Source organism: Gymnogyps californianus, chromosome 4 (assembly GCF_018139145.2).
Source record: "Gymnogyps californianus isolate 813 chromosome 4, ASM1813914v2, whole genome shotgun sequence".
NCBI lineage: Eukaryota > Metazoa > Chordata > Aves > Accipitriformes > Cathartidae > Gymnogyps > Gymnogyps californianus.
In genome coordinates, this window is record NC_059474.1 from 28,862,586 (window position 1) to 28,875,852 (window position 13,267).

Here is a 13,267-nt window from a genome sequence, read left to right on the forward strand (position 1 = left end):
TAATAAGCTCAAGAGTTGTACAACACTGTGCATTCTGCTGTCCATACGCAGCCTAAAACTTTCATCTACACAGGTATTTTTATTCAGCTATTTCTTCCAGAACTGACATTCTAAATTTAATTTTTTCACAGTTGCCAATTAAGATGGAAAACTTCAGCCATTATTTCAATGTCTCGCTGGCTGTAAGTCACAGAATCTTGGAATAATTCAGTTTAAAAAGCACTTTTGGAAGGCCCAAAGCAGAGCCAGCTCTGAAGACAGACCAGGTTGGCCAGGTCATATTCTGTCAAATTTTGAGTGTCTCCACAAAGATGGAGACTCCACCACTTCTCTAAGCAGCCATTACCTCTGCGACTGTATTGAAAATCACCATAATTGGCCTAATAGTTATGAGCTTGCCTAGTAAAGCTAAGGAAGGGGAAAAAAAGTAAAATTTCTTCTTTTTTTATCATTTTTGATTATGTCTCATAAATAAAGACAGTATTGTTACATTGGTTTCACCACAATCAGGCCTTGAATGGAGTAGAAGCCTGTTATGCTATGCAGAATATAAATACATAGTAAAAGGTGTATCTCATGGCAGTTTTTATTTATGGGATGCTAAAATACAGGAAATAAACATATATTTGCCATTAGAGGCTGCAAGAACTAAGGTTAAAAAAACCCAACCTTTTCTACACAAAGAAGCTGAAGGAGTTCTGCATGTCCATTTAACCCCAAGTTTTTAGTTTCCATTGAAAATAAAATGTCAAAACTTGCCAATGAACTGCCTTGAAAGAAAGTGTCCCGGTTTCGGCTGGGACAGAGTTAATTCTCTTCTTAGTAGCTGGTACAGCGCTGTGTTTTGGACTTAGTGTGAGAATAATGTTGATAACATGCTGATGTTCTAGTTGTTGCTAAGTAGCACTTATCTTAAGCCAAGGACTTTTCAGTTTCCCATGCTCTGCCAGCAAGCAGGTGTGCAAGAAGCTGGGAGGGAGCAGAGCCGGGGCAGCTGACCCGAACTAGCCAAAGGGATATTCCATACCACAGAACGTCATGCCCATGTCCCCGTATATAAACAGGGGGGAGTTGGCTGGGAGGGGCAGATCGCAGCTCTGGCATCGGTCACTGGGTGGTGAGCAATTGCATTGTGCATCACTGGGGGTTTTTTGGTTTGTTGGGGTTTTTTTGAGATAAAGACAGTTTAATAGGTAAAGCAAAAGCCGCGCACGCAAGCAAAGCAAAACAAGGAATTCATTCACCACTTCCCATCGGCAGGCAGGTGTTCAGCCATCTCCAGGAAAGCAGGGCTCCGTCATGCATAACGGTTACTTGGGAAGACAAATGCCATCACTCCGAACGTCCCCTCCTTCCTTCTTCTTCCCCCAGCTTTATATGCTGAGCATGACATCCTATGGTATGGAATATCCCTTTGGTCAGTTGGGGTCAGCTGTCCCGGCTGTGTCCTCTCCCAGCTTCTTGTGCACCCCCAGCCTCCTCGCTGGTGGGGTGGTGTGAGGAGCAGAAAAGGCCTTGGCTCTGTGTAAGCACTGCTCAGCAGTAACTAAAACGTCCCTGTGTTATCAACACTCTTTTCAGCACAAATCCGAAACATAGCCCCAAACTAGCTAATATGAAGAGCATTAACTCTATCCCAGCCAAAACCAGCACAGAAAGTTATGCATGACTATTTGCTTAAATATTGGTTGTTGTCACATGAGCAGAAATCAACATCACTAAAACAATGATGCCTACTCATATCACAGTATGATGTAACTACCATTTTTCCTTAAATCAAACATACTGTTAAGGTCTATTTTTCCAGCTCTGTGAAGGACAGTGTATTCCAAATATTATGTGTGTCCTATACACCTAAACCCAAAATTTCAAAGAGCATCAATGCTCTTATTAACTGCTGGTTTAATAGTTCTTCACCAAAACTTTCTTAATACCTTTAAGTGATTATACAATTGAATAAGAGGTCTCTATAGCTTCCTTCTTACATTCTTTAGTTAGCTCTCTTTTTTTGGTATACCTTTTTAAAGAAAAGATTTGAAACGTAACTTTCTGTGTGTCTCCTATACAAAGAAGATACGAAACTGAGTACTCCATGGCTACATCATAGCAGTAAACATTAAAGGATTTCCCTGGTACTGTTTTTAAGTATATCTTTTAGTGTAACCCAGAATACTATTAATTTTGTATTACAAAATGTGTCTTTGTTGCTACAGAATGACTAACATTTTTTTCATTGTAAGCAACATATACACTGATTGCTACATTTTAAATTCATTTTTTGCTTGGTTAAAATCCACTACTAAAAATCCATGGAATCCATTAAAATCCCCCAAAGATATCCTGGATGAATTTCTAATATGCTTAAATATTTCTGAAAACGTTTCAGAGTTAGATTATTTAAATAATAATTATATTTCCAATTCAGGTGGCATTATACAAATTGTATCATTTCACAAGGGTGATAAAAACTTTGGAACTATAATATTGCAGTCCTTTGGTACTTGGCTATTAAAACTAATCAGCCTGAGTGAGAAGCAGCTCTATATTTCGGATAGCAAACTCTCTGCAAGATTTATGTAACATGATAACAGGCCTTAGTGGGAAGCAGTCAACAGTAGAATACCTTGGATATCAGCAGGGCCACTGCTTTTCAACCAGTTTCTAAATAACCCAGAATAAATGTATTGCTGAAAAAAGGCTATGTTTGTCTTAGCCCATCAAATCTGGCTGAAAAATTAAACCATCTCGTCAGTCTGACTTACAATGAGCTCCAATGAGCTCCACAGAAATCTGCAGTATCTGCTTTCATGTCTTCCTTGTAGCTGAGATAAAAGTAAGCAAAGCCTTAATTCAGCCTTGGTGTCATCAGCAGTATTTCTAGCATTAGAAGCAAATGCTGATGCTTTGCCAGGGAAAAAAAAAAAAAAAAAGAAAGTACTGAATATACATGTTCAGTGAACTGGGAGATCCTCCCAGACAAGCTCCTTTATAGGCACATTAACTTTATGGTAAAGTACTTAGATTTTTGTTAACTGTTGTGAAGCACAGCATTTTGCCACTTTGCACAGTGCAACACTTTCCCCGATTGCAATACTGTGCACAGTTGTAACATTAATTTTATTTTGATAGCTTCACTGTTGATTTATCCACAGACTTTCAATATGTAAATAAATAAATAACTAAATAAGCTTTGTTTAGCTCCTCAGCCACTATCCTATCCTACATCATTTTTGCTGGTTTGTTCTTCAGTATCACAACAGTTTCTGAGGGTTTTTTATCCTTCCACTTTCCTAATGATTCATTCCCTAGAATGCTTATAGCTACTGAGTTATAGCTGTTCTTGGATTTTAGCACCATCTGCATGCCCTGGATAACTAATTAAATGAGATTTTCATATCGTCCTCTCTATTGCTTTTCCATTTTTTACAAGGAATGCTTTTTGCCAATATACATTATCCACCACTCTAACATAAATTAATCTGAGTTTCTCGCTGACTCCTCTGAAAGCACTATTATGGCCTGATTCCATGTGACCCTTCCAGGTATGCCCAAGAAAGAGCATACAGTAGTTTACTCCTTTGTATCCTGGCATAACTACATAGATAGTGGGCTTTCAGAAAATGCAACTGCTGCTCTGAATTGCTCTGCACTAGCACTGGCAGAGAGACATTACCATTTCCAAAAGATGAAACCGGAGCAAAGAAGGGCTAAGGAAGCAACCAGAACTGAGCAGGGGAACTGCACTTTTTCCTTTAAAAACAGCAGTGAAAGCTTTCCTGTAGTGTTCTGCAGCAAAAATAGTCAAAGGACCTTCTTTTAGGATACTCTGAATGTGTATTAAGCATGATGAAGCTGACAAACACCGCTAAGTTATGAATGCCCAGCTAGGGAACTGCTACAGCTACCAACTCTTCTAAAGCTGATTAAAAACTCTGAATCACAAAGATATATAAATACACTGCCCTAAATTTAACATATGCCAGATTATCAGCATATGATCATGGCCTTGTTTCCTGGCAACTGAAGACATACAACTCTTTGATAAACACACACACACATACACACACACATACATATATAACTTTCTCTCCTGATCTGGGGGGGGGGGGGGGGGGGGGGCGGGGAAAGAGTTTTCTGTGAAAAAATGTTTTTTCCCTTTTAGCTTATATTGGTGAGCACATCATACAACTTTTGATCACAGAGTCTGATACTCTACGCTACTACACCAATTCTATGCAACGATATATCCAGTGCTGCAAAGATGAATGATCATACCCGCAAGTGCTCACTGCTCACCAACTCTCTGATAGTAACAATCAACAATAATCCTTCTTAGTTCTCTTCGGTTTTCCTGCTCAATTTATTTACAAAATGTTGGGGAAAAAAAGGGTTTGGTATGTCTGCAAGTGAAATGCAATGGAGATTCTTGTTTAAAGCAATCAGAACATCTGAAAGTCACCTTGCAGCAGAGACGGATCCTTCAAAATGGAACCACAGTGGCACTTAGTTTTCAGCTACCTACTGTCTGATCTTCCACAGTTTTTTTAATAACCAGCATTCACCTCTTTGGTTACAATGAGAATGCCATTCTTGAAGCTGGTGAGACTGACCACAGTTTGTGGAAAGATCCTCAAATTGTATAAATTTGCATACCTCTTTTTGATGTCAATATGGCAGCTGAAAATCTGGCCTTCAGGCTATGAAGTCCAGTCCTCTGTCCTTGTAACTTCCCTTTGTGATTTTTTCCAAGATTTAAATTTTATATTTTCTAAATCTTGTATTCAATTATATTTTATGAATTTGGGAGAGTAGAAGAGACAGAAGTTCTATAGCTGCTGGAAATGACCAATTTCAAATGTGAGAAAGCAAAGCAGGCTGAATAGCTTATGGAGATGGTAAGACTACTGAAGTATCCAACATGGTATCAAAATCCTAGCACCATCTCCATTCCTTCTCCCTTCCTTCCTCTTTTTCATCTTTACAAAGAAGCTACCATTTTAAAAACTATGTATGCTTTACTGATACACCTAATACACAAGAACATCAACATATTAAAAGAGGGGATTGCCTTAATCTATGTCCCTTTTTCCTTTAATCATGTCTGTCCATGGGGCAGAGGAAACCAGACAGAGCAGACAAAAAATTCAATCACTTCCAGATTTGAATGCAGCTGTATCTCAGCTTCAACATTCTGTTGTCTCATTATTTGAAGATCTAAATTCTCTTTTGGTCCCTTGTTTAGTTTTAGTGACCTTTGTTTTGTGGATTTCTTTTTCCATATGCTAATAAAAATCACAGAATTTATGGAAAAGTGCTACCCTAAGCGTCTTGCAAACATTACAGCAAATAAATAGAAGAAAATACCTCCATAATTTTGAAGAAATTCATAAACAATCAAACTCTTTATGACTTGCCATTTGCATGGCTGTATTGCATACAAATTAGTGCTAATGACAGAGGGAATTTGTTTTGAAACTGAACTTGTAATTTATTTTGATGTCTAAACAGAAATGGCATGGAATGTTTGGGTAAAATAGTTCATGTCAGAACTGAAAGTGCAGTCAAGAGTGTTTCAGCTGCAATCCTGTGCTTAGCATAAAATGAGTACAGAGAAAAATTTATCTCCCCTTGAATACCCTCATGCCTATCCATATCAACACAGTAGGTCAGGGTACTATCTAAGTCATATGAGATGTCTCTGGCTTCAGGGGACAGTGCAGTGTCTTCTTTTCCCTGCCCACACCCATTTTGCAGGCTATTTCATCACTATAGTGTTCATACAGCATTCAAGGATTCCAGCTGTTAGGACAGCCAATAGCCAACAGCCAAAACCTGCTTATATGACAGAGCTGCATCACCAGTAAAAGTTAAAGCTGCCATAACAGTCTATAGAAAATAGCACTCAGTTCTGAAGTGTATCGATGTATCAGTAAAGCATCAAGTTACATACTGTAAGTATTCACACCAAGTGTCCCCGTAAAATTAATTATAAATTTATCCCTAAATTCAAGAACGAATTCCCAAACAGACAATTACTTAGCTGAATTTATATACCGTCTTTGAAGGAGCCTATATGTTTCCATTTTGCTGGTCAATAACTAGTTAAAATGCCTGTGTTAAGCTAACGTATTTCATTATTAAAAAAATTTTTGTGATGAATAATTCTTTGCAATGAGCTGAATTTTTGCAGTAAGACATCTCTGAAAATGTCTTTCACAACAGGTGAAAGTGGGCTGGTGAACAACTCCTGCTTTCAGAAGACTTTAAAAGAATCCATCTCAGACCCTGGCCCATTTCTGTTGTAGCACGTTAGGCCAGATTGTGATCTCAGTCATAGTAGTGTAGCAGGATAATGCAAGCTGCTATGCCAAAGTAAATGCTCTACTGGTTTCAATTGAGTTATTTCAGATTCATATAAATGCAAGTGGAACAGAACTGAGACTAAGTATATTAAATTAATGACATGTGGCATGGTCAAAGTGCAGCAGTCTATGCAAAAACACTTTTAGAAACTATCAGGACTCACTAGGCACATAGTGTTTAAAAAAAAGATGAATGATTTCCATTTTTCTTTTCAGAGTACAGGTTAATAGAGAAAAAGGAATAAAGTGCTACAAAATTCCTGAAATATGAAACTCCATAATTACTAAGCATTATGTACAAAACCATTGTTTGGTATATTTCATGCCATGGATTATCACAACTGGCTTTTGCAAGTGTTCTTTTAAACTATAAGAATCCGTCCATCCACAACTGAAGCATTCTTGCAGACTAAGATTAATGTATCGTGAATCATCACGGTTTAATATGCATAACAGTTTCATTTCACACATGTTCTGCATGGGTTGATTGCCATGTATGCCAATATCAAACAGATGTTAATTCTTTAATTTTTATGCTCCCAAAGTATATTTTAATTACCTAGGAGGCTTGGCAAAGAGGGAGGTATTTTGAAATAGATTTAATGGAAAATCTAAAATAAAAATCCATTAGAAAAATCATTTTTAAAATTAATGTTTTCAACAATATAAATTTTAATATGAAAAAGAACACATGAATGATATGCAAAGGAACTGCAGACTGCTCTCATTAAATGGCACATTCCTTTTTGTAAACAAGAAAAGAATTTGTCATTATTTTTCTAATAAAAAACATGATTTTAAAAGCCCTGCCAATTAAACACGAGCTTTGTGATATGAAATGTCTCTGCAAGTCACCTGCAAGGCATTGTATGTTTATACTATATCTAAATTCTTAAATTCAGGTATTTTGCAAAGAAATTGAATCTCCATGTAAAACATCACTAAATAAATTCTCACATCAACAGTGCTCTATGTCTCATTTTATGGATCATCTAAATTAAAAAGTCCTTAAATATAAAATATTTCACAAATCTCCACTGTACAGAGGCCAGAAATGGAAATGAAAAGATATCCTAGGTTAAGATTAATGTATAATGAGAAAGCTGTTTCCAGCCAGCAGCAGCTCCCACTTTATGCTGTGTCAGATGCAAGCCAAGATTCTCCAGAACCAGAGCAGCAGCAGAGCCACAGGTCAGGATGGAAGAGTGCTGGCTAAAAACTGTGAGCTTTAACTAATTCCTGATTTGAGCAAACGGAGTTGTTAGAGTAATTTCCATGGAAGTTAGAGCAGGTCTCTAGCTTTGGGCCTGATCTTACTGAAATCAACAGGAACAGGAATGGCTTCCAGGGATTTTGCACTAGAATTAGTTTTAGCAAGCTGAAACAGTCTCCAGGTTGAAAATTACAATTACCAAAACTGTTGCGAATAATAATAATAACAGTGTCATATTCAATACATACGTATTTATGTTAGACAGTATAAATAGCAGATAAACAATAATAGTAGACAAAATATTATCAAAAACAAGATATTCTGCCCCTCCCCATACCATAGAGATCTTTTTGCACAGTAATACTTCCAACACCAAACAAATTAAATTTCTTGCTTACATACTTACATGAGCTGGCATACAGCTTTAAAATGAAAATGTGAACTGACATTTTGAAAAATAACTGACAGTCATGGCACAAGAGTGCAGTGACCTCTGTTCTCCAATATTCCTTTTTTTCCTTTTTTTTTTTTTCAAATGCCCAAATAGATGCAAGGTACCCAGAAACAAAATGCTAATTACCAGCGAAACCCTCATTCCAAGGAAGTCAAAAATACAACATTCCCATTGAATTTACTGGGAGAAGGAATGAATCCAAAATGTGGATTTTACACACACCACACAAAACACTTGTGCAGATTTCTGAAAACATACACTCATCGCATTGCAGGGAATCAAGCCTGCATTCCTTGCTCAACCAAAACTCCCTGACTGGAATAACAGCTTTAGATGTTATTTTTGTTCTTATTCTGTTTTACTATGTTAAATCACCAGATTTTTTTCTTTCTTTTTACTTAAGATAAATGTGTGAAAGTGCCTCCTTTCCATTCATAGATGTTATCTTCCTCAAACTTCAAATGATTCAGCTGGGTGAATATAGAGTTATAAATAATTTATCACGATACATACCAGTTGTTAGGGAAAAAAAAACCCTGAAGGAAGAATATCACTGCATAAAATCTGAATATTAAAACTGAATTTTTAAAATCAATCTTTAATTGTTTTTATTACCTCCTAATCCAGGTCTGAGACGATTATCATAACCATCCAGAAGTCTGTCTAGAATTCTTGTAAAGATGGTGATGTTATTCTTAGCTTCGTCTTCCAGGGAGTCAGCCAGCACTGATCTAAACGGACATTTTACATTTTAGAAAGTGCTAGATATGTTTTAATGTATACTCAACATGCAGTTTTTGCAGGCTGGCCTTGAATATTTAACTTGCTGCCCTCTAACAGGAAGGGTGTAGTTAAGGGTATATGAATACACAATTTATATATAACATGTTCAGAAACGTAAGAGTTGACGATAGACTACTTAAAATTTCCAGGAAGTCATTTTCCAGTAGCCTCTACTTCTAGTCAACATTGCATCACCGTGAGTGCTACTTCAAGCTCCACTAACACATTTGGCTGTGCAGGTGCAAAAGCCTGAAAGAGCTTCCCAGGCCTTGGTGGCATGTCACTCCCGGACTGATAGCCCGGGTTCCCACACGCAAAACTGTCTCCTTCCAGCTCTATCCTATCTGTCCTCACCTAAGTATACTCTATCTCTGGATAAATCCTGTGGATATGCCTCCACCCAATGGTCATGTAATGTACATGACCAGAAGAACTAACATGAGGGAAACTCCAGCGATCATGCTCAGGGAGTCCTCTGATGTCAGTATTTGGTGGGTGGGAACAACGATGCTGACTAGCAAGCTGCAGGATAGCTGTGGATAGCCTTCATGTTTCTAAAACGTTGTTTTGTTATAAAAAGCACTATCTGATGTTCCACTAGATGCAGACAAACCTTAAAAAAGTTGGACAGAAAATAATCATAAATGAAGTGTCAAGAAGAATCTACAGATCAACGATTGTTTCAGACTTCCCCGATAAAGAAAGAGACGTTACAGCCTTTACGGGTCGTATCTCTGTGGAAAACACTAGGGGCTGGAACATGAATCTGCTGCCCAGCCAGCTACGGTGCAGAACAGTCCTCCCGGACCTGGACATCCAGACCAAAGGTTTTGTGTGCTAGGGAAACACTCCCATGCAGAAAGCCTTACACATGCAAATGTTACTGTGCCAACAGTTTTAAGCACCATGCATGGGAAATGCATGAGCTCATCAGTCTTACCTACTTAATACCGGAATATTAGTATCAAGGAAGTAAAGCATCATATGCTGCATGCATTATCATTTATACCTTTTTCAGCCATCTAAATTTTTAACCCAAAATGTTTGAGTATTTATCACCTCTAAATGAACTACTGATCAAGGCATTCTGAATGCCACAAAAACAAGCATGTTTTCTTCCTCCTCCAAACCAAAACTAGGTTTGGGTGACATTTTCTCTAAAGCAAGCTATAAAACGATTAAAGACAGGGCTTTATGTTGGTCCCCAATTCAACAGCGTGGAGGAAGTATTTAAATGTAAATCATTGCAGTCTGTGCTTTCCATCACATAAACCATAGAATCGACCAAAATCAGGTAATTTATAAAGAACATACCAAAATGTCATGTGTGATTTTACTGATGTGTGAGTTTTTTCTTAATTTTAATTACTGGATGGCTCATTTTTTATTTTTAAAATGTATTTCTGTACTGTAAGTCTCTGCCATTTTTTAAGCTTCTTTTTGAGATACAACAGTTTTTTGAACTCAAGATACCACTAAAAAATTAGATCATACAATTACATCAAATTAGGGTTGAATCCTGCAAACTTTACTCAGGCATAAACTCCTTAATTACGCATGTAGTCACTTTGACGTCAGTGAGATTACTCACTTGAGTAGGGTTTGCAGGATCTGGCCCACTGTGACTCAACTAATACTGCACCATAGTTAGGCATAAAGTGAAATAGGAAACAGTTTCAGGAAACATTTTGTTCACTAGGAAATAGACAAAAATAAATGCAGTCTTTTTAAATCGTAGGAAACTTGCATTATTTAGCTTACGACCCTTACCATATTAGGACAAGACCTACTGCAGTCAGAACCAAAGCAAGTAAACCGAAGTTACAAACTACAATTAATTGCAGCTTTCGGGACTGTGGGCGACACAAAACTATTACATGGTTAAAATTACTTTCTCTTATGTTGTCACTTTAGAAATGGAGAACTTTTTAAACAACGTAAGAAAAGTTGATTAATAAATGAGGCTATTGTTTTATTATATGTGATTGTGAAGTTGTATGCTATCTCCACCTAGAGGTTTAAAGCTTAAGTATCACTTTGAATTCTGTTATGTTGACCAAAAAAAAAAAGGCATGCCCGTATTAAAAAATATGCGAGCATTATTTTAGACTGTGATTTGCTATTTGACTTCACGATAATCTATCTCTCCATCTTAACTGTTCTGTATGGTGCAGAATCACAGTGATACAGTAACTCCAATAAATCTTTAAGATCCAATGAGGCATTTAAAGGAATTATTTTTTTAATGGTGAAATAAAGCATCAATTCACAAACTGTTTAAGGATGAGAGATTAGGCTTATATGGTGCCTAGTCTACCTTCTACTGCATTTGCTCTGGAAACTATGTAATACTGCATTCAAACAGCTAAGAAAGATTTTTTTATTACATTACTACATACTATACCTTCATAACCTCTCACACAAGCTTACCCTTAGCAGATCGCAACATACATGTTTGTACTGAACAACAAAATGAAACATCTTCTCACCTTGTTGGTAGCCACACCAATAAAACGAGAAGAACCAACTGCATCTCGGAGAGTGCCAGCTTCCTCTTCATCGCTGCTCTTTGCAAAACCTAACCGTGCAAGAAAAACACAAACCCACTCTCAGCTACAGCCAGTCTCCGCCAAGCAGTGCTTTCAACTTAACCCGAGGAAAAATATGTCACTTCAGTGGAGAAAGGAAACCACTGGATTTCTGCAGCACTTTTCACTACTAGCAACTTATCGTATCTCCATCTTTCCCAACGATCCTGCTCTGTGCAAAGAGGCAACGTACGATCAAAAGTGGCATGTGAGCAGACGCATCAGATGCTTTCCTTTTCCGTAAGCTGAAAGCCCCAAGACGAAAAGGAACAAAAAAATAAAAAACGTACGTATAAAAAGATCGGGGTTTAACCATTCCTCGCCTCACTACGGCACACCGCAGCCGGGGGGGGCGGGCGGGCGGCGAGGGAGAGTCATGCCATTCGCAGGGGCTCGGTGCGGGGACCGCGGGCGAGCCGCCCCCAGCCGCCGCCGAGCGCCCAACACGTTTGACAGCTGCTCGGCAAAACACCGGCGACAGCCGCCGCCGCGGGGGGCGAGGGGCGGGGGCGGGGGGGGGATAGCCCCCGCAGGGCGACAAGTTGCGGACCGCAGCAGAGCCCTGCCACGGGCAGGCGCTGCCCGCGGCCGTGGGGGGCCACGCCGCCGGCCCCGCGCGGGCGGGGACACCCCCCCCCCCCTCCCGAGGACCCTACCTGGGAGCAGCGGGCGGGGAGGGGGGGAGGGAGGGGGGGGCCGCCGACGGCGAGCGGGGCAGGAGGCGGCGGGCGGCGGGGAGCGCGGGGCGGCGGCGAGCGCGGCCAGGACGGAGCGGCTTCCGAGCGGCGGGCGCGCGCGCGTGCCTGGGCGCGCGGGGGGCGGCGGGCAGCGCGCGTGCCGGGGCGCGGAGGCGGGCGGGCGGGCGGTGCGGCGCGCGTGCCGGCGCGCGCGGGCGGCGGCGGCGGCTCCGCGGGCGCGGGTCTGCCCCGCGGGGCGCGGTGCGGCGGGGGCGTCACGGCGCCGTGCCCGCTGCCCCCGGGCCGGCGCGGGGGGCAGGGAAGATGCAGTTCACCCTGCTGCGCGGCGGCTGCTGCGAGAGGGGCTTCCGTGGCCTTGCAGCCTGCGCGGAGCGGGCGGGCGCCGTAACTTCGCCGGTGCGCGAACGGTAAACAGGGCGAAGAGCGATCCCCAGAACGATGAACCACGTTTTCCGTGGCCCGTCTCAGCCTTTTAATCACCTCTCGCTAAGTACGTGTTTGATAGGGCATCACCCAAACAACCACGCTGCGCTCTTTTCGGTCTGCTGTGGGAATAATCGCCAGTACCCGGTTCCTACCCTCGCTCTGAGGCTGTCTCATTAATATTCCTTTCCCCACTTGCCCATTGGCACAGTCTAATTGAAATGCAGAGAGAAGAAAAGTCTGTCGTTTAAAGTGAGCTCAGGATGCAGGCAGCCAAGAAAACAAACCCTGCTTTTTTGCTCAGATTGCATTACTTTCTGTTGTATTGTCTTTTAAAGCACGTTGCCCTCCTTTCTTGTAGGCAGTCCTTCTTTGGTAGTAACTGGACCGCTGCTAGGATTCATTCCCATTGATTTTAGGTTTTCCAGCGCAAGTAGATCAGGACAGGCTTCACAATTAAAGATAAGGTTTTATATTTAGTGTACCCTCATTTTGCATTGCTAACTCGGAAATAATTAAATAACACCGGCAATAACATTGCAGCTTTTTTTTTTTAAACCAATCTCCAGCCATCTCCTTTCATTTCAATCTGTTAATTGCAGAAAACACCGCTCTCAATTATCCTCTTAACATCACTGACCTACCTGCTTATTGCGTTTTCACTGAAGTTGTTTTGCTGAAGTTTGCTTTTGAATCATTACTGGTTCCAAAATGAACATGTGAAGTTGCATGCACAAACACAGTGG

General features: G+C 40.4%; 1 protein-coding gene across 1 annotated transcript in view; it reads right to left on the reverse strand.

Moving 5' to 3' along the window:
* GABRA2 (gamma-aminobutyric acid type A receptor subunit alpha2) overlaps window positions 1–11,372 on the reverse strand; it is a 58,880-nt gene extending 47,508 nt beyond the window's left edge. The window contains exons 1-2 of the mRNA XM_050895692.1: window positions 11,302–11,372; window positions 8,645–8,760 (exon numbers count right to left, since the gene is read on the reverse strand). Of these exons, the coding sequence (XP_050751649.1) occupies window positions 8,645–8,760; window positions 11,302–11,372 (187 nt within the window). The remainder of the gene's footprint in view (window positions 1–8,644; window positions 8,761–11,301) is intronic.
* Between the last annotated feature and the right edge of the window lie 1,895 nt (window positions 11,373–13,267).